This window comes from Rosa rugosa, chromosome 3 (assembly GCF_958449725.1).
Source record: "Rosa rugosa chromosome 3, drRosRugo1.1, whole genome shotgun sequence".
Taxonomy (NCBI): Eukaryota; Viridiplantae; Streptophyta; class Magnoliopsida; order Rosales; family Rosaceae; genus Rosa; species Rosa rugosa.
This window is the reverse complement of record NC_084822.1, coordinates 41,360,697-41,383,037: the sequence shown is the minus strand read 5'-3', so window position 1 is coordinate 41,383,037 and position 22,341 is coordinate 41,360,697. Positions and strand designations below refer to the sequence as shown.

General features: G+C 37.1%; 1 protein-coding gene across 1 annotated transcript; it reads right to left on the bottom strand.

Moving 5' to 3' along the window:
• Positions 1–8,837: 8,837 nt before the first annotated feature.
• LOC133739863 (disease resistance protein RPV1-like) lies at positions 8,838–13,971 on the bottom strand. The gene is made up of 5 exons (XM_062167680.1): positions 13,397–13,971; positions 11,949–13,053; positions 11,457–11,855; positions 10,110–10,973; positions 8,838–9,915 (listed from the first exon to the last, which is right to left on the bottom strand). The coding sequence occupies exons 1-5, from the start codon at positions 13,870–13,872 to the stop codon at positions 9,211–9,213; spliced, it is 3,549 nt and encodes a 1,182-aa protein (XP_062023664.1). The 5' UTR covers positions 13,873–13,971; the 3' UTR covers positions 8,838–9,210.
• Between the last annotated feature and the right edge of the window lie 8,370 nt (positions 13,972–22,341).

Below are 22,341 nucleotides of genomic sequence, written 5' to 3'. Positions count from 1 at the left end.
TTTAACTCAGTTTGAGGGAGCGGGAGAAAACGGGGGGAGTTTTTACTTTTTAAGTTTTAGCTCAAATTTTCGCGGCCTCAAAACGAAAAGGACGACTGCCTGTAGCAAGAGTCTTTTACCGCGTGATCAAATATTCATGGCCTACTGCTAAAAGGAGGAATATTTCACCTAAAAAAAATACACTGAAATTGTGCCATAAATAAAACTGCTAGATTATGTACTGAATATAATCTAGTATTCTTGAAAGCTCTAATTTCTTGTAGTGTGATATGTACACATATAATGAAAGATACCAAAAAAACTGTTAGATTCCTAAGTTACTTGTATGAGTGTATAGTCAGGGGCGGAGGGAGGCAGGGGCCCACTGGGTCCCGTGCCCCACTCATATTTTCAGAAAAAAATTAATATATGTATATAGTTTAATATTATATTAATATCATATAGATTTTTATATTATTTTTTCTCAACTTAATCTGAAGTGCTTAGGTGCTCTTCTTTTGTTTTTTTTTTATGGGATTGTTTGAGGAGGCACACGTTTGAACTTTTAGTAATATTATATAATTTTTTTTTTTTCCTAAATTTCTTTGACATCAATAATAGAATTTGTTACCATTAAAGATTCATATTTCTTTTTACTTACAGAATTTTAAATTCAATAAAAATTTTCTAAAAATATATAATACAAATCTGTGACATATAGTTCATACCAAAAAAGATGTGACACATATTCACCGATGTACTGATTGTACCAGTTGCGACTGCAAGTGTAGAAATAGTATTTAGCTATGAACATTGTAAAGACTCGTTTACGCAGTCGAATGGGTGACAAGTTTATGAATGATTGCTTGATTTCATATATTGAGAAAGACATTTTTACTAGTATAGATAATGAGACTATCATGCAACGATTTCAAAATATGAAATCTCGTCGAGGACAAATCATTGTAATAGATAGAAATTACATTTAAAGATTTTGTATGTTTTTATATTTTTATTTTTTTGTATGCTCCAGTAAACCTAAATTCCTGGCTCCGCCACTGTGTATAGTCGCAAACGGCTTAAATATCGAATTTTTAAAGTCATTTCAATCACAAAAGGTACTTTGGTAAAAGATAAAATTAAGAATCGACTACCTTGATTGAGGCCGAAATGAAGGTACACAAGGCCAATCTTTTCACATTGTGCATATTGCTACGTGAGAAATATATGGATAAGATTGAATCCATCATTTAAAATTTTTTATTTATTTCTTAGATCGCAATTCTTTATGCCTACTAAAATTGTCACTTGTTCTTTAGAAATTAATGTATACATTTCAAAATCAAAATGATCGACTAAAAGGAAATTGGTCAAATCAACCGTTGGATGTGATGATCGGGATATTACAGGCACAGGGTAAAATTCTTAGCCATTGTCGTCCTCTTTTCGCACTTGATCTATGTGGTCAACTGAATATACATTTATACCCTTATATTTATTAATTACAATTTTTGAAGAACAATTTAATTGAAAGCGAATGTTGGGCTAAAAAATTTGATGCGAGTAGATGGAGCTTGACCATGTGAGAGTGTGGTCGCGAACCGCTTGAAAATATGAATAGTGACAGACACACTGTCAACGTTTCGAGAAGAATGATATTTTTGTAATTATGGCCTATATTTTTGTAATATTCTTAGCCACTATCATTATCATTTCGATATTGATCCATGTGGTCAACTGAATATACATATATACCCCTATATTTATTCATGATGATTTTAGAAGAAAATTTTAATTGAGAGCAATGCCGGATTAAAAAAATTTACCCGGGTAGATGGAAATTGGCGTAAGAGTGTAGTCACGAAACTCTATGAAACTGGAGTCGTGGCATAGCCGTTATCAGTATTTTAGGGGAGAAAAAAAAGATATATTTGTTACTAGCTTCGAGGGTTGAACGACTTAATCAGGGCTAAAATGATGACCTACAAGGCCAATTTTTTCACACTAAGCATTTTACTACGGGGTAAATACACGGACAAGGTCAAATAAACCATTTTTTCGTTTTTATTTCTCGGATCGAAATAAATTTTGATATGCCTACGAGGATTGTCTTCCTTCTTCATTGGTTATATAAAAACGTATACCATTTTTCAATATCAACATGATCGACAAAAAAAAAAAAAAAGGTCAAACCGACAAGTAGATGTGATGATTGGGATATATGCTAAAAATTTAGCCATATTCGTTCTTGATTTGACCTGATTCACGTAGTCAACCAAATATATATTTATACCTTCCTATTTATTCATTAAATTTCTCCAAGAGCAATTTAATTGAGAGGAGCTTCTAGGTTGATAATTTGTACAATAATAGTTGAAGCCTGGCTATTAAAGCCCGTGGTCGCATATTTTTTGAAAATCGGATTTTGAATGCTTCGTTAATATCATTTAAAAAAAAAAAAATTATAGATGGCCATTATTAGTAGTTGACCTTCTTAATCAAGGCCTAAATGATGACAGATGAGACCAATTTTTCACACGGTTTATATTACTGTGCAAAATATATATAGCCAATGTCGAATATTTTGCATCTCATTATTGATGTTTCAAATTGCACCAAATCTCTACATGGCTACTACTGTGGTCAAACTTTTTCATTGGTTATCTACAAATGTATATCTTCCAAGACCAACAATGTGGAAGAAAAAGAAATTTGCTAATCTGACCGTTGGATGTGATCATTATGATGTAAAATGGCTATGCTAAAAATTTATCCTTTTTGGTATTCGATTAGGTTACGATCCACATGATTAACAGTGTTCTATAAAAAAATTCACCCAAAAAAAAAAATGTGTTCTATAATGCTCGTAACCAAAGTTTTACTTAAGGAATGTAAGTTTTTTAAGGAAAAAAAATGAGGTCAAGCTTTCTCTAAGTAATGCAGCTATATTTTTTTAATAAGTAGAATATTAATGTAATTTGTTAAAGAAAAAAAAATAACTATAGAGCGAAATTGAGGTGGGTCGAACAGCGAAAAGCTGAAAATCATATAAATTTAATGTCCATGAAAATATTTTTATTTCAACTTTCTGTAACTAATATATTTTGTTTATTTATTTATGTTGTAGTCTTATTAAAGAAAGGAAAAGACAACTAGAAAAAATAAAAATAAAAAAGAGAAAACAAACAACCAAACAATGGCACGGTTCGAAACTAGATGGGATCATCTGCGCCTTAGCCACTTTTCCAACCATCGCTGGTGTTAACACTTCCTCCATCTTCATATAAGAACGAGCATTTATACGCAGAATCTAGAATCCCAGATTTGCTTTTTCTCCTGTTCATCTTCGACCTCCTTATCTTGAAGCTTTGCAGCCACTGTTGGAACTGGGCACCTATCAACCTTCAGTTGTGGCCATAGCCAGAGGGACTGAGAAATATCTTCCGTCAAGCATAATGATCAGGTTCAAGCAATCCCAACAGGAATGGTTATATACCCAACAACGCTAGATTTGATTCAGATGGCCACCACAGCCTTGATAATCACCTCGTCTTCTTTGGTTGGTTGGTGGGTCTGGATCGCTGGCATCAAACACCTTTTGGGCAACTTTAGATGAAGCAATCGGAGACGGAACAATCAAGGGCCTAGCCACGAGGAGCTTTAGGAGCATCCTCAATCTCTTCTTCGTCATCGTCGGCGGCCCGTAATCAGAGAAACTCCATGCCCGACTTTTCCAGCTTCGTACTTCCAGAGTTTACCCTGGTTTAATTAGATAAATATTTACTCATCTCATGTGTTTCTACCATGGTTGACCAGTTTGTCTTTGGGTTTCAATTCCCTTAACGGTGTTAGTATTGATGTTAGTGTCACATGGATGGCTGGATCAAATGGATGGTTGAGATTGCATATTGACTGTCGGGTCACTTGCACCGTCGGTGCGTAGAATAATTCTCGTAGAACGAAGCACTCTATTGTGTTGTTAATCTTTTTGGCAATACTCCCAACCTTGAGTGGTCATGGAAATGCTGCCGAGAACAATATCCACGTGCCGGGTGTCAACAGGTGGTACGTGCACGTCGTCAATGGACTCGGGGGAGGTAGATGGCTCTTCGTTCATTGCCAGTCCAAAGACGACGATCTCGGAACTCATGATCTGGCAACAGGGATGGAGTTTTGGCGGACGTTCAAGACAAACTATTTCGGGCGCACGCTTTTCTGGTGCTACCTGCGGACCGACGAAGCCACCAACAAACAACATGCTGCTTTTGATGTGTTTTGGCATGAGAAGCACCATTTTTGGCTTTTGGATCATTGTGGCGATGAAGAAAGGAATTGCACCTGGACTGCAAAAGATGATGGGATTTACTTGAAAATCAATTCTAAAAATGTTGATGACTTTGTTCATAAATGGGAACCAGGTTGGTAATTCAGCTATATCGATCTCTATTGTAATAAAGCAAAGGTCAACTCTTTTTGTGTGTCTTAACCGAAATTTGAAATGTTACATAGCAAAAAGATGAGATAAATTAATTACCAAAATCAAGTTATATCTCATGATAAATCAAGACACTGGGAACAATTACTTGAGTTCTACCTGATTATTCCTTAATGATTCTTAGATTCACTTTTTGGGTGAATGTGTATATTCACTTTCTACTATGATTAACGTACTTTCACTTAATAAATTCATAATTTAACCGTTCATATTTTAAATTATCTTTTAAAGATCATTTCTGCAGAAAACCAATAGAATTGGAGATCAATTTAACCATCCAATTGAATCAAACAAATGCATGATTTTGGCAATAATTACTACAATTAGGATGAACCGTCCATGTATTTCATATAAGTGAATGACTAAAAGATCTCCTGATTTGATTGATTTTTAATAGAGTAATATTTACCTTATTGTGAAGACTTGATTTGGCTTAAGTTAATAAAAGTCTAGTTTACCACTACTAAATTATGTTATAGCTAGATACTTATTTGTTTTAGTAAAAGAAGGATCAAATATAGAGGGTCTAGTTTTGTGTTTAGGGTCATGAATGATGAATCGCTTGATCCCTGCTAATTTTGTTTTTATAACTCAAAAACCAACTAGCTTTTGTTGACAAAATACTAGAGTAGAACACAAGTGTTTCTTACAAAGAAAAACAAACATTAACCTGTTTACATTCATTGTCAAAGAAGGAAAAAGAAAAGAAAAGAAAAGAGATAGCACAGATTGTGCTCGGTTTCAATAAGGTTACATAGATAGCTACAAGTACTATATTTACATTAATACATGTTTCCAAATGTCACAATACATCAATTTCTTATTTATGTTTTGTACTCATAACTTCCTTGATTTGCTGCCATTACATTTTGCAAAAGTGCAAAAATTTCCAGCAACTGTCTTTAGCTCGTTATGCTCCTTCTTCTTGAGTTTTCTTTAGCTGGAAGTGCTATTAAAACCTGCAATGCATGCACATAAACATATTAGAAGAAGAAAAAAATCTGGAATGTTATTTTGTCTTATTTAACTGCTGTGTCACCTAGTAGCTTGTTAAAAACACATGTTTACACACTTCTAACCACAATTAAGAGCATGTAGACATCAAGTTAATTGTGTGCAGCAAGTGGCTGCTCTTAGAGCAGCTTAAAACTTGGGCAACAAGCTCAAAGCAGGAGCTGGCAGTTTGGGATAATCCTCAGATGATTTTTTCTAAGCAGGAGCTGGCAGTAAGCTGCTCCCAATGGTTATCTAACTGACTAAGCTAAACAGGAGGTGGCTAGGCTACCTATAGGTCCTAATGATTACATCTTCTAGTATAAAAAGAGGTTCTTACCTGCAATAAGAAAACACAAGTTAGAAAACATAGTAGAAAACAATTTAGAGACTCTGGAATCAGCAAAGTCCAGAAAACAAGCTTTGAGAGGTCTGGAAACAAAGCCTCAGCTTTATTAAATCAGGTTTAAGGTAGGGAAAGTTTTGGGGAACCTCAAGTTTGATTATATAAGTCTATTGATATGATTTTGAGTGATATTTGCTGCTGATCAGAATGTTTATACTGTGTAAATTATATATATATGCTTAATCCATCATCATGTTGTTTTATCTGATCCTAGCTTGAAGAAAGAGTGAAAATGGTTGTGTAGTTGAGTCTAATACTCGTAAGGGACCAGCAATGTCAGCCAATAGTATATACACTTGGGGAGAGAAACCCCTTCAATTATTATTGATAAAACGATCTATTGTTTGGCAAGAAGACACTGGTGACCGAGATTAGTACAAGAATACTAACAACTGGAGTATAAGGAGTTATTTTCTATCTTGCATCATCACTAATTATATGTATGAGGTTTGCTCTACTGAGCTTTAAGCTCACCCCTTTTATGATATTGTGCAGATCATGCTCTTGAGGGTTAGAGTTTGGGTGTGTGTGTTTGGTGGGGTGGTAAGGCTTTGGTCTCATATATAAGAGGTCAGGAGTTCGAGCCCCATCAAGAGTGGGAATGGGGTGGGGTTTTTTTAAAAAAAAAAAAAAAAAAAAAAAAAAAGAAGGTTAGAGTTTAATTTCTGGAAATCTGGATGTAGGAGAAGGAGAAATAAATTTTTAGTTTGCTGTTTTGGTTTATCTTTGTACAAATAAGCTTAGTTTCTAAGCTTGCTTTTGTTTTTCTTGTAAGAACATACTTTTGTAATAAAGAGTTAAACATCCAAGTCACCTCTGATTCTTAATTTTTTTTCAATATAGTTTTTATTTGCTAAAGTATTTCTTATATTTGACAATTAAAAGCTATTCACACCCTTATTCGGAAAAAAAAAAAAAAAAATTTGCAGATTTCCGGGTTAGGTTGTGACACTTATATCATAAAACATTAATGGTTGGATCATGAAATTAGAAGAAACTAGGTCTTGAAAGTGAACATGCGTTAATCACTTAATCATAATGGGGGTGAATATTGTTTGATCACCCAAGGAAGGAGTGAACCTAATAAGTCTCTTTATTTACACCCATTAGCTCAACTAGGGCATGTCCAAATGTCTAATGGCTTAGAGCTTGCATGGATTGGCTGTTGAACTTAATACTACTGAAAGTGTAACATCCTGACCTCGAAGCCTTTTCTCTCTCTCTCTCTGCTCCCTCTATCCTCTATAGGTAATTCGTAAGGAATTGGGTAGCCATCCAGAACCAAAATGGCTGGGTCTTCTTCTCCCTTTTTATTTCCCCCACCCATGCCAGTTTCTCTTCTGGTTAAGAGATTTCGGGGTAAAGCTATGGTATGTTAACATTTTTCATACATCAACTATTTTTACCACTTTAAGGACTAATGTTACCACTTTGAGGACTAATATTACTATTTTGAGGACTCATACGGTAAACTAAGAAAATTTACCACTTTAAGGACTCATGTTACCACTTTGAGGACTAATATTACTATTTTGAGGACTCATGTGGTAACTAAGAAAATTTACCACTTTAAGGACTCATGTTACCACTTTGAGAACTAATATTACTATTTTGAGGACTCATTTTACCACTTTTAAGGCAATTGTATGCATGTCATACGTTAACACATTGTAGAATTTTCCGAGATTTCGAGAGAGATGTCCAGAATTCTAGAGGGCCCGTGTCTCCTTTTCGATAGATCTCTTCCTTTTTCCGAACTCTCTCCCTCCTTCTAGATTTGCTATATGGCAGCAAGACATAATACCACGTGTAGGCTTAGAGACCTACAAATATTTGTTATATGAAGATACAATTCATTTAAATTTCTTTGGCTACCCATTGCTAAATCAACAGTAGTCAATTTCTTCATTTACTAGAAATAACTAATTTTCATATTCGATTCTTTTATTCACTTCTCAAATCTGTGAAGATAATAAGAAAATATTTATTCCATTTTCTCTTGCTCTCCTTATCCTTCTTATTTGAGAAAGATATACTTTTAGTGACATTACTTATTACTAAACAATCATATATTATGTCAGTAAAGATTATTTATTTCTAAAGTATCTCGGGTATTACAGAAAGTAATAATACAAAGCCACAAAACTCATAAACACATAACTCAAGCAATATCAACAGAACATGATATTATCATAACCAATGTACAAGCTTAAATTTTGGTTAGTCGTACTGATCTTGAGAATCCATTGCTTCAAGCCTTCAAAGGAGATGGATGGAATGTGGACTGATGTCTTCGAAGAGGACTTCTACAGAATGCTTTAGTGAACTCTTAATGGGAAGAGTACTTAACTCACGTACAATAGCTTATGCATGGACCTCCTTTTATACTGATCAAAGTATCTCGACGTACGGCTAGCCCATCAACAGCACATTGAATCCTACTTCAACTATATCTCTTGACCACACTAATTGTAACAGCCCTATTGTTAAGGCATTTGAAGTTCCTTATCTTGTACACGTTCCAGTTGAATACAAGACTTAGTCAAGGGGTTAAATCACATCGTAATCTCTGAGTAATTTGCTTTGGATTGCCACAGTAATTGTCAATACTTAAGATAACTTATAGTTTGTCCAAAATGCTTCTTACATTGGCTGTATCACAGTTTGGAGATTTACAGAACGAGCTTGATACCGGCGAAACTGCATGCAGAAGAATATATTTATGAGGACTTACTTTGGCTTCAAACATGAATTTCTAGGAGTGGTTGCAGCTGTGGTTGCGGGATTTGCTGTACTCTTTGCACAATACTCTTGCCTTGTCTATCAAGATGTTGAATTTCCAGAGGAGATAGAAAGTTTTGTTTCATCAGTAAACATGTCCATTTGTACATCAGCCATGGATTAGTCTTCTCTTCAGATTTCATCACTGTTGTAGAGAATAAGAATTCACAGAATACAGAGATATATTTCATTGAATAGGGCCTCAGTATATAAAGGATTACAAATACAATATTCTTGGAGTACAAGAAAGAATGAATTATATTCATAAATAGGATATCTACGAGAATATACTACCCCTATTACAATTAGGCTACGTAACCTCGTTTGAACTAGGCACATAATCCCGCAACAACAACCTGGTTATAGAACCATATCACAAAAAGTGATGTCAGTCAAGCAAACCCAATTATTTCATTGGAACTGAAGCACTCAATGAACTGGACTTCCTCCGTGTATCATACAAAGCACGTACTTGCATTTCATGGTGCCACAAGCCACCCTTGCAAGTACTCGAATCTTCCAAAAAATTATACATCTAAAACACAAATGAATTCAATTAAGCAAAACACGTTCCTCGTAAAAGATTTTTTTGTCCCAAGACACGTTTCTCAAAATCTTGGTGTTCAAATATACGGCGGTAACCACCCATGGGGTATGCTTTTGAAAAATCAAAACGACCAGGAAATGAGTAATGATTGCAAAGGAAGTATTTGCCCGGCCAAATTTGATACTTTGGTGCCGCTACATGTTCAATGAGGACACCCTGGCTCCAAGAAGGTGCCTCATGTTGGGTTGTAACATCTTCAGGAATTGATGATTGGATACCATTACATGCCTTGCCCTCATTTTCATGCTCGTACACAAGTTGGACTCCAATCTCCTTTATCAAGAACCGAACATCTTCGGTATCGACAGAAAAACATAGTTCTTCCCCACCCTCTAACTCATCATTCTCAAACTGCCAATGGCTTAGCCATGACATTTCTTCATTCTCTTTTGGGCGACCAACACTAACAGGGGAATATGACCACATAAGACCCTTCGCTTCATTACTGACTTTTAGAAAGAGTGAAATATACAACTCAAATTTGTGCACAACACAATCTCTGGTGTACACAACACAGACATTTAAGCCTTTGATCTTGAGTTTAGGATGGGAAGGAACAATGATAGACAAGGCGGTTTCACCCCTGTACTTGTACCAATTAGGAATCATGCTTCCATGAAGGAAAATGCTGAATATGCCACATTCATACAGCCCCTGTTTCATATGTTTGAACAATAAAAAGCTAATTATTCAAACAGCTACACACACACACACACACACACACACACACACACATATATATATATATATATATATGTATATGTATATGTATATGTGTGTGTGAGTATATATGTATATGTATATGTAAAATAACAACAACAACTACAGGTGTGAGCAACAGTGAGAACCTGGAGGGGACATGTCCTGGTTGTTGATGTCAAGCAATTTATCATTTCAAGCTCCTCAGTGCGTCCAAAGGGTTCCAAATTGCACAGGCCCATATTTCTTATCATTTCCATGTCAAGCTCGCCGATCAATGGCCTTATACTGAAGACACTTTGAACTTCAACTAATTCTCCACAACCGATAAGTATATTAATCGATGTATTTGGTAAACTTGGAAGTTTTTTCACTGATGTACAATTGATTGCAAAAAACTCATCTAAATTCGGTGGGAGCTCCGGAAGCATTATGAGGTTTGTGCAACCGTTTAATCGAAGAGACTTGAGGACAATGATATTCTTCATGTTTTCAGGTAGACTCATAAATTGATTCCCACTTAGATCCAGTTCCTTCAATGAGGAAAAGATATGAAGATCATTGGGAATCTCTGACAGATGGCAATGAGCCAGACTTAACCGTACTATAGAATGTGGCAAATTTACCAATGACAAACCTGTTGGTTCAACACCTTTTCTTGGTGATACATGCGACCAAATTGATTGCCATGATTTATTTGATAACAGGCTGAAGAAATTCTTCATATCAGTTGCTGTATTAGAATGAAGAGCAAGCTTTGAACAACCTGAAAGGTTAAGCTCTTTGAGGGATGTCAACTTGCAAATTGTTTCTGGGAGCTTCTCGAGATTTTTGCAGTCTTCAAGATTCAAGAAAACAAGATTCTCAAGGTCACCAATGGATTCATCAATCTCAGCGATGTTTGTGCAACCATTAAGGATTAATCTCTCAAGGTTAGAGAGTCCTGACAAGTCAGGGGTTGTAACAAGACCAAGTGAATGACTGAGATCAAGGATTTTTAATCTCGGCAGAGTCTAGTTTAAAAAGAAGAATTTTGTTAGTTTCAATGACTACATGATGATCCGTATGTACATGGACGCACCTAATCACTTCAAATATACACACATGAAATATACAAGCATACATATATAGCCCATTTTAGAGAGGACATGTACTCCCTTCAAATTTTAAATTTGGGCAAGTTTTTACTGTGCAATATAACATTAGCCCATTTTATAATTGTTTAGTCATCTAATATTCTAATATGTGAAAATAAATGCAATTCGTCAGATAAAATTAGAGTTAGAATAAAAAGAATCATTAATCAAATGGCTAAATGATTTCTTATTTGGCTAATTTTTTTTGTTGGATTCACCACAGATAGGAAACTAGAGAATGCTTGGCTTTGATCAAAACGCATGATAGAAATATATGAGTCCTAAAATTTGGATTTTGAACATCTATGTGTGTGTAGAGAGAGAGAGAGAGAGAGAGAGGGAGAGAGATTAGTAACGTACCTTTTTCCCCTCCCAAACAAATTTCAGTTTGCTATTCTGCAACTCAAGAACAACTAGAGTTCGCAAATGAAATTCCTTGGGTATAGATTCTGAAGGAAACCCTTGCCAACACAACCAGGATAATTTTTTTGGAAAGTCGTTATAGCAACCACTGAATTTTACATTATTGAGCAGAAGAATTTTCAGATTATGCATCCCTTTAAATGCCTCTGTTTTGAAGTTTCCCTCATCTGAATCTAACTCTGTTAAGGAAAAGTTATTTGATTTCCATGAGAAGAAACCAAGCCAACGCGGTCTGGAACAATTTCCATCATACTCTTCAGCATGGCATCGTTTAGTGTTAGAAAGTGTATTTTCCTTATGAAGGTTGAGCATGAGACCCTTAATAGTTTCTGTACCCTGCCAACAAATCAGAACAGTTGGTTAAGTAATTAGTGCAATGAACAACGCAATTGCATATGCATACACATGAAGATCGAGAATGTTTCTTACAGTTATGTTCTCCAAGACATTAGATGCATCCTTATGCCACACCCGACTACGTTTTCCAGGGTTCTCTGGTGACTCTTGGCGAATAATTTCCCTTGCCATGTCAATCAGTAATTGATGCATGATCAACTTGTCATCATGATCAATTTGCACTAAACATCTATCAACTAGATTTTGAATTCCAATTCTTGTGAAAAATTCAAGGTTATCCAGTACTGTAATTGTAAAAATTTTCTCCTTCCCCGTGAAGAAACATGCCATATGAAGGAATAAACTTTTGTCATGATCATCTTGTAGAGTATCAAAGCTTATTCTAAGAACTTTCTGAACTTTTCCATCGGGAATCACGTCCAATTTCTCAATTGCATTTTTCCAAACATCTTCGCTCTTTCCAAATAGAGAAGACCCCAAAACTTGAAGAGCTAATGGAAGCCCTCCACAACGTTGTGCTACAGCTGTAGAAAGCTCCATGTAGCTTTGGATAGGATAAACTTGTCTAAAAGCATGCCAACTGAAGAGCTCAAGTGATTCTTGCTCAAGTAGTTTTTGAACTGCGAACATTTTAGAAATCCCATTTGTGATTAGCAAGTGTTGATGTCTAGTTGTTATGATAATCTTACTTCCAGGATGAAACCATTCTCGCATTCCAAGAATTGCACCGAATTGGTCCAAATCGTTTACATCATCAAGAACAATAAGAACTCTTTTGCAACATACAATGTGCTTGATCCGGCTCATACCTTCATCAACAGAGTATATCTTCTTTGGCTTCGAATTCTGCTTCTGGATATCAGATAAAAGTTTCATTTGCAAGCGAACCAAACCATTAGGTTGTTCTGAAGTTGCCCTAATATCTGCAACAAAGCTACTTCCTTGAAAGCTATCCAAGTTCATGTTATAAGCAACTTTTGCAATGGTGGTTTTGCCAATTCCACCCATTCCATAAATTCCAGCTACACCAACATCAGCTGATCCATCTCTTAACCACATGTTTATACCTTTCACACGATCATCTATTCCAACCATATGGGGAGCAACATTTAATACCTTGGGTTCCAGTTTATTTCCAATGTCCTCAACAATATTTTGGATCAGCTGTGATTCATACCTATTGAATATTGATATAACAAATCAAAACTGATAAACCGCAATAAGATAAAAAAAAAAAAAAAAAATTATTTCCGTTAACAGATATCTGATCAGCAGATCAAAACAACCATGACTGATCTTCTTTTGAATCTCAAAGAACATAGAAATAAACTAGAGAAATATAATATAAAAAAATATATATAAAAAATAAAAAATAAAAAAGTTTTCTGAGTGACTTGGTTTTTCAGATAATAAAACCAAATGAATATTTTGAGTCACTTGAGTTTCTCACTTGACAGACAAGAAAAAAAAACAGCAAATAGTTTGAAATTAATGGTAGAGTCAGGGGTGAAATGACTTACTGATCTCCTAAGACCATCCCTCCCAGATCAGCAGCATCTCTAAGAGATCTTCTCCACTCATCCACCTTGGCCATCTCTTCCTTGAAGCGCTCTTCATGTTTGGCAAACGCTTCTCCAAAACTGCCAGTCTGCTTTCTAACATCGGATGGATCCACCTTATAGAAAACTGGCACAACCATGTGTCCATCATTTCTTTTACGTTTCATGATCTTGGCAAGCTCATCCAAGCACCATCTTGAGGAAGCATAATCCTTGGAAAACACGATCAGTGATACCTGTGATTCTTGGATAGCTTTCTGCAGCTCTACTGCTATCTCCGCTCCTCTCTCAATTTCATCATCGTCTCTAAATGTGTGGATGCCGGCCATCTCTAAAGCTCTGTACAGATGATCCGTAAACCCCTTGCGTGTATCTTCACCCCTAAAACTCAAGAAGGCATGATAACGGCATCTGTAAGAAGATGGAGAAGCAGCCATGGGGAAAAAAAGAATCAAACTCCCTTGCAAATCAAATCGATTGAAGAATATGAGACATGAAATTCCTCACTTATGAGATGCTGATATATATTTATATTCGAAGACGAGGCTTCTTCTGTGGCAGAGAAAAAGTCAAAAAGTGAAAAAGATGGTGAGAACACAGCTGGCCTGTTAAGGCTTTTAGTCAGCTACTAGAAAATGCCAACACATCCTTCATATGGCATGGTGTGAGTATTATGGGACTAACATCTCTTCAACTATATGGGAATAATGTCGTAAGTATATTCATATCTCAAAGAGGTTTATATAGTACTACAACCATGTATATATAAAGAAAAGTAATCAATGCTGATCTAAGTCAACTATAGTATTAATGTTAATTGATACACAAAATAAATCATAATAAAGACTAATTAATATGATACAGCTCATGTCAACGAGTTGATGCATAGATGTCTCGAATGTCCAACTTGTCAAGTGAGCTGTGAAATACTTTACTTGAAACAGTTTTAGTCAGAATATCTGCAAGCTGGTCTTCAGTCTTCACATGTGGCACATCAATGATATTTGACTCTAGTTTTTCCTTGATAAAGTGTCTGTCCACTTCAACATGTTTGGTTCTGTCATGTTGAACTGTATTATGTGTTATGTCTATGGATACCTTGTTGTCACAAAATATGTTCATGGCTTGTTTAGGCTTGAGCCCCAAGTCTTTCAATAGGTTACGGAGCCACAACATTTCACATATTCCTTAGGCCATTCCTCGATATTCTGCCTCCGCACTAGACCTGGCAACTAATTTTTGTTTCTTACTTCTCCAAGTAACAAGGTTACCTCCCACAAAAGTGAAGTATCCTGAGGTCGATCAACTATCAGTGATAGATCCCGCCCAATTTGCATCAGTGTACCCAGCAACCTCCAAGTGTCTGTTCTTTAAAAACATAATTCCTTTACCTGGAGCTGACTTTTCAAGTAACTAAGAATACGGTAAACTGCATTCATGTGAGCTTCACTTGGGAAATGCATGAATTGACTTATTACACTCACAGCATATGCAATATCTGGGCGTGTGTGAGATAGGTATATGAGTCTGCCAACTAGTCTTTGATACCTCTCCTTGTTGGTAGGCACTTGATCAGGATATTCCCCTAACTTGTGATTTTGTTCCATTGGCGTATCAGCAGGTTTGCGAGCTAACATACCTGTTTTAATGAGTAAATCCAAGACATATATTCTTTGATATAACATACCTGTTTTAATGAGTAAGTCCAAGACATATATTCTTTGATATAAGAAAATGCCTTTTTCTGATCTAGCCACCTCAATGCCTAGAAAATATTTCATCCCACCCCAAGTCTTTCATTTCAAACTTAGATGACAAGTAATCATCCAACTTGCTTCTTCTTGATCATCTTCTGTTACAATCACATCATCTACATAAATGATTAGAGCAGTCAGCTTGCCCTTTCTTCGCTTCAAGAAGAGAGTATGATCAGAGTTACTATGCTTGTAGCCAAATGTCTTCATTGACTCACTGAACCTCCCAAACCATGCTCTAGGAGATTGCTTGAGCCCATATAGGGATTTCTTCAACTTACACACCATACCCTTTTGTGATGGCGCGACGACCTTGGTGGTAAGTCCATGTATACTTCTTCTTTGAGGTCTCCATGTAGGAATGCATTTTTCACATTAAATTGCTTGAGAGGCCAATCCAAGTTTGCAGCTAAAGACATTAATACGCGGATGGTACTGATCTTTGCCACTGGTGCAAATGTTTCTTGATAATCAATTCCATATGTTTGTGTGTAGCCTTTGGCGGCAAGCCTTGCTTTGTACCTATCGAGTGTTCCATCAGCTGCATACTTCAACGTGTAGATCCACCTGCACCCCACAGTTTTCTTCCCTATAGGTTTTGGCACAAGTTCCCATGTACCGTTCTTTTCCAAGGCTTCCATCTCAGTCTTCATTACTTTGGTCCATTTGGCGTTTGCCAAGGCTTCCTGCACTTTAGTTGGAATGATAGTAGATAATTGGAATACAAAATATGCATATGACTCGGATAATCTATGCATGGTTGCTGATGGGATATTTGGCCTTGGGTTTAGGGTCTAGTTCATAAATGACTTTGGCTCTCCCTCTCATAGAGCGAGATGGTAACTGATACTTTGGGACCTCACTCCTTTCCAGGTCGAGTCTTGTTTCAGGGTCACCTTCACTATGTATACGATCGTTAGACTCAATACAGGGCTCATCAGGTATGGCATCCTCATTATGCACAACATCATTAGACTCAAGATTTGGTATATCATGTATGACATTATGAGGCTCAGGGTTAGACTCATCATGAACAACATTATCTGATATGAGTGAAGGGTTTGAATTTACCTCAGGGGCATTCTCTGGAGATATAGGTCCTGGTGTCGTATGAATAATGGGGTCCTCTGATGAGTTTGTCGTATCACCATTGTTTTGGCTTCCTTGAATATCTTTTTCCACAATGAAATGAAAGTTCTCTATTGTTGAAGAAGACTACTCTTCCACAGTTATACTCTCCCTCTGAAGAAGAGTCTTCGGGGAAAAGAAAATATCAACTTCACAAAAAGTGACATCCATAGTGACATACATTTTGCGAGTGAAGGGATTATAGCATTTATATCATTTCTGGTGCGAAGCATAACCCACAAAAACACATTTTTCGGCACAAGTATCTAACTTACTCCTTTAATTGCGAGGGATATGGATTTAAGCCACACAACCAAATATCTTGGGTGGAAGGGTGTGGGTAGGTGGAAGAGTAAAGAATTGTTTAAGAGCTTAAGTGGTGTTTTTGGGGGTTATATGGTCTGCTTCAGAGGGTGGTTTAAGAGCCCGTGTGGGTAGGCGATTCAGAAGATAAGTGGTGGTGAGGATGACCTCACCCCAAAGGTATTCAGGCATATGAGCACCAATCAAGATTGATAGAGCCACTTGAAGAACTTGGCAGTTCTTTCGTTCAGCTACACCATTTTGTTAAGGTGTTTGAGGACATGTGGTCTGATGGCTAATACCATTTATATGTAGGTACTCATAAAGGTCATGATTGACATATTCACCACCATTGTCAGAACGAAAAACCTTGATAGGAGTTTGAAATTGAGTTTGAATCATGGCATGAAAAATCTTCAAAACATGAGAAACCTCACTTTTATGTTTTAATAAGTAAACCCAACACATTCGCGTACAATCATCAATGAAGAGTATAAACCAATGCATACCAGAAGGAGTAGCTGGGGAAGGGCCCCAAACATCAGAATGAATCAAATCAAATGGTGCACTGCTTTTATTGAAACTGGAATGGTAGGTTACACGATGACTTTTGCCCAAGATACAAGTCTCACACTGAAAATCAGATTCCTTACAATGTTGAAATAACGAAGGAAACAAATTTCTAAGATAACTAACGGATGAGTGTCCAAGTCTTTTATGCCACAACCAGATTTTATCCTGATCAATAGAAGAGGTTTGGACTTTATTGACTTCACCAACACAACGGTCACCAGCAGATGTCATCTCCATGTAATAGAGCCCCCCTTTCTCAACACCACGACCAATTATCTCCCCTGTGAGAATGTCCAGAAAAGCACAATACCACGAGTAAAGAATCACACAACAATAAAGTGTTTTGGTAATCTAACTGACCGATAATAGGTTATGGAAAGGGGAAGGGACAAGTAAAATTGTATCAAGAGTCATAGATGGAGTCACAGATACTGAACCAGCACCAGTAATGGGATATGAGTCACCATTGGCATTAGTGACACATGATCTGTGGGGTGAAGACAAGGTGTGAAGTAAACTTGGGTCATGAGTCATATAATCCTTTACACCCGAATCAATTATCCATACATCATTCCAATTAAAGTCAGAAAGTTTTAGAGAACTAAGTGTACCTGAATCAGTCATGAAGGCAAACGGTGGATCTAGATGTCCAGAAGTATCATCCTCTGAAGCAACACATATGAGATTAACCTTTGAATCTGGAGAGGCCACCTGGAGTGAGGCTTTGGCCTTGCCTCTTGGTTTTGAACCAGTAGCATTCTTGAGAGGGGCTGCAATTTCCTTTGCCTTGGCGTCTTTGAGTTTAGCAATATGGTCATCCCACCACTCTGGATACCCTATCAGCTGATAACAAGAGTCGACATTGTGCTTGGTTGATTTGCAATGAGTACAATGCATAGGACTGATACAATGCAAATAGATGAAAAAGTTCATCTATTTGCAATCCTCCTTAATTGATCTCGACTTTTTTCCAAAGCCTTTACTAATTAAATCTAGCTCCAATTATATGCATATATTCTAAGTTGGCCACCAATTATATGCATACATACAAAAGTTTTCTATAATTCAAAATCAATTAAGCAATCTCACATAAGCAACATAAAAATCAACATAAAGAAATCACAATTTTTATTCAAACATAAGAATGAGCTTAAAAATTTGCCCTTAATGTTATTTGTTAACTAAAAGTCATAGTTCTACAAATCCAAACAAAGAAAACTAAAAGAAGTTACAAGGAAAAAGATAGAATTACACCGTGAAGGGAGTGGATGATGAAGAGCTTGAGACGTTGATCTTGAATCTTGAAAGCAAGGCTTCACTATCACGTCACAAGGTGGATGATGACGGCTAGGAGACTTCATGGCTTCTTCTTCTCTTCTTCTCTTTGCTTGAAAATGCAGAAACTTGAAACTAGAGGATGGAGAGGAAATGGAGAGACAAAGAAGATGAAATGGATGAAGGAATGTGTTTTTCTTCTTTGTTGTAGCCTCTATTTATAGGCTACCAAGAAAAACTATTTGGCTTTAAACAAATGATGATGGGTTAGGTTTGAGCATTTAAACATTAATGGAATTTGTTAGGTTTGAATATTTAAACACTAATGGAATTTGTTAGGTTTGAGTCACTTTCTACTCATTTTTCCGTCAATTAATTCTCTACCAAGATTTCAGATTTTTCCCGTGACATCTTCATATTAAATGATCCACCATGAGTGTAGATCATTGTGTTAAATTTTCAGAATTTATTTCCATGCCATTGGGCCGAAATCGCTGCTGGATTCCTTACAGGTCCAGTTTTCCAGTTTTGCTTCTGCATAAAATTGGGCTGACTGTTTGAAGGCCTTCCACTTCTATTTGGCTCTTGCACTTATCATAAGAAATGTTTCTTAGGATGTCTAGAATGGATCTGGAAGGTTTCAGCTCATTTAAAGTTCATTTGGTCAGGTGGTCGCTTCTTCTTCCTTGCTTGGCTTGGTTTCTCCTAGCCGGAGTAGGAAAATGTGTAAAGTTGACATTTTTAGTGCATTTCCATTTTTCTCCATCATTTTATGGACCTAACACTTATTTCATCATCATCTACTCCAATGTACCTAAAAAATAGAAATTGAGTTAAAAAAACGATTCGTTAAGGAATTAACTAAGCAGAATATGAGGAATTAACTATTAAAATACCACATTAAAATGCTCCTATCAAGGACCCTGTGGCTTTCTCCATGAAGGACCAGAATCTGGAGCAAATTTGGAGCTAGATGTGTGTGGTGGCTTATATTTAGCCACCATAGCTGACGCTTCAGTAGTTGGCCCAGACATCATTGTTTTAAGCCTATTAGCTTCAGCACTAACTATTGAGTATGCCTCTTCAATCTTAAGTAATGGTTTGGTATTAAGCACCCGACTTCTTCCAGCATCAAGATAAGGGTCAAGACCTGCAAGGAACATATACACACGATGCTTATTCGTTCTCTCTATTGCAATAGGAATGCAGTCCGCAAACTTGAGACTGAGAGGGTCTAGGATGTCAAGTTCTTGCCACATCTTTTTCATCTTGCTATAGTAATCATGGAGTGGGGCCCCATTTTGCTTGGTAGACATTGTAGCTATTTGGGGTTCATAATTCCCGGAATCATCTTATGCCACTAAATAAGTAAGCTTGACTGCATCTCAAATATGTTTTGCAGTTTCGAGTCCTTCATAATTTTCTCTGACATCCCTATGCATGGAATTGAGAAGCCAGGCTTGAACAAGACTGTCTTCTTGTACCCATACTTCATATGCATCTTCATCATCTTCTGATGGGGCCTTTTTCTTCCCCGTAATATTCAGCTTTGCATGTTTGGACCAGGAGATAAAGTTGGTACGATCCAACTTATCAGGAGCAATTGGACCATTATCAGTTGAGTAGGATCTTCCTACGATCTGGGAAGAAGACTCACCCTGCTTTGAAGTGTCATTTTTGGACGAGTCGTTGTTGTCTTTTGTGTTGACCATATTGGAGTTCTTTTCTGATTCGAGGAGGTAGGTGTACCAAGTCGAAGACGATGAGGTCTGTCATCGATCTGATTGTGTGTGGGTCACAGATGCAGAAGCTCGATGACGACGCAGCAGTTGACGTAGATGATGAGGCTTCCGATAGTCTAGGTTGAAGTTGAAATCTGAGGGAAGATTAGTGGTGTCGATGGAGGGTCCAGTTTAGGTTGAATGGCAGAAAACACGCTGGTCTGGTCTGGGTCTACTGAGAAATGATCAGAGGTCGAGTTTTCACTACTACTGGGATGCAATCGTCGGGCTCGAGTCGGGGTTGAACGCCGGAGATCGAGTCGTTGGCGTTTGGGCTGTCGAGGTCAGCTTGTACAGGTGAGATCAAGGTCGTCACTGGCGGCGGTGTGCAGGTGGAGTCGTCGTCGGTCCTGGTTCCTGTAGGCGTCGAGATGGCCGGGGTCAGAGGAGCTGAAGGAGACGAGGCTGGCCGGAGACATCGTTGAGGCAACTAAGATCGCTGGTCGAAGTTGTCGTCGTCGAGATGGCCGGAGTCAGAGAAGCTGATGGAGACGAGGCCGAGTCTGGGTCGAATCTGGTGTATGGGTATGGTACGTATGGGCCGTCCGGACATTTTATCAAATAGTTCGTTGAAAAGTTCGGTGAAATATTTTTAATTAATTAAAAATTTTAATTAAAAATATTAATTTATATTCATTTTTGTTCAACAATATGTGTAAAATACGGAAAAAAACGTAAAAATCATGTATAGTACGTGTATAATACTTTTGGCTTCAAAAGTACGGGAAATTTAATGAGTCTCTTTCAAAAATACGAAGTACGGAAGTATTTTTGAAAAAAAACGTAAGTACATGTTTTATTCGCGTATAATACGAAAAATTACTAACTACTTAACTAGGGGTATGGGTATGGTATGGATATGATGTTTGGGTATGGGTATGGGTATGTATGGTATGTGTATGGATATCTGAGTATGGGTATGTAAGGTATTGGTATTTGTAAAAAGACTTCAAACAAGATATTAGTATTTCGGCAGCGGAAATGGGTATGAGATTTAGGTCTCAACAGCGTATTGCTCTGATACCATCTTGAACTATATGGGAATAATGTCGTAAGTATATTCATCTCTCAAGGAGGTTTATATAGTACTACAACCATGTACATATAAAGAAAAGTAATCAATGTTGATCTAAGTCAACCATAGTACTAATGCTAATTGATACACAAAATAAATCATAATAAAGACTAATTGATATGATACAGCTCATGTCAACAACATCTTCTCTTGTTTGATCACTCCACAACTCATCTATGACATAACTCTGACTTCAATAGGTAAGGACTCATTACCATTACATGGAAAAAGATTTAATTAAGTCCTAAGTTATGTGCATATATTTATAGTGGGTGGTGATCTGTGATAGATAATAGATCCTCCAAGTTTGAGATTCCACAGTTCATGCATCAACTGTGTCCTATTAGTTTGTGTAACGTAGTTTACAAGGTAGGTTCGAAAGTCTTGGCAAACCGCCTCAAGCCCCTGCTCAACTCGTTGATCTCTCCTTTCTAGAGTGCATTTGTCCCGGGTAGCTAGGTTAATTTCTGATAACTCTTTGATGGGTTTTGAGATCTCTCATTGTTTGAAGCGTCGAAGAAGTGGTAAAGTGGGCTATTGTGCTTTGAAGTAGACATGAGTAAGGCATATGATAGAGTCGAATGGGGGTTCTTGGAGGCAATTATGAGGAAGCTGGGTTTTAGTACGGTGTGGGTAAGGTGGATTATGAGTTGTGTAAGCACTGTGTCTTTCTCTTTCATTATCAATGGGGAGCCTTGAGGCCGAGTTATTCCATCACGAAGACTAAGGCAAGGGGACTCAATTTCACCCTACCTTTTTTTGTTATGTACGGAGGTGTTATCTAGGTGTATTTTGCATGCAGAACAGACAGGAGTGTTGCAAGGGGTTCGAATATGTCGGGGTGCCCCAAGTATCAGTCATTTGTTTTTTGCAGACGACTCTTTTATTTTTTTCAAGTCAAGAAGGGGGGAGTGTGAGGCGGTGAAGTCCTTGCTGGTGGACTATGAAAAAGCATCCGGGCAACATGTGAACTATCAGAAAAGTTGTATTTCTTTTAGCAAAAATGTTCACCCACTA

Coding starts and splice junctions, on each gene's coding strand:
- LOC133739863 (XM_062167680.1), bottom strand. CDS start 13,872: ATGGCTGCTTCTCCATCTTCTTACAGATGCCGTTATCATGCCTTCTTG. Junction 13,054..13,396: donor GGGATGGTCTTAGGAGATCA/GTAAGTCATTTC, acceptor AATATTCAATAG/GTATGAATCACAGCTGATCC. Junction 10,974..11,456: donor TTGTTTGGGAGGGGAAAAAG/GTACGTTACTAA, acceptor TTTTTAAACTAG/ACTCTGCCGAGATTAAAAAT.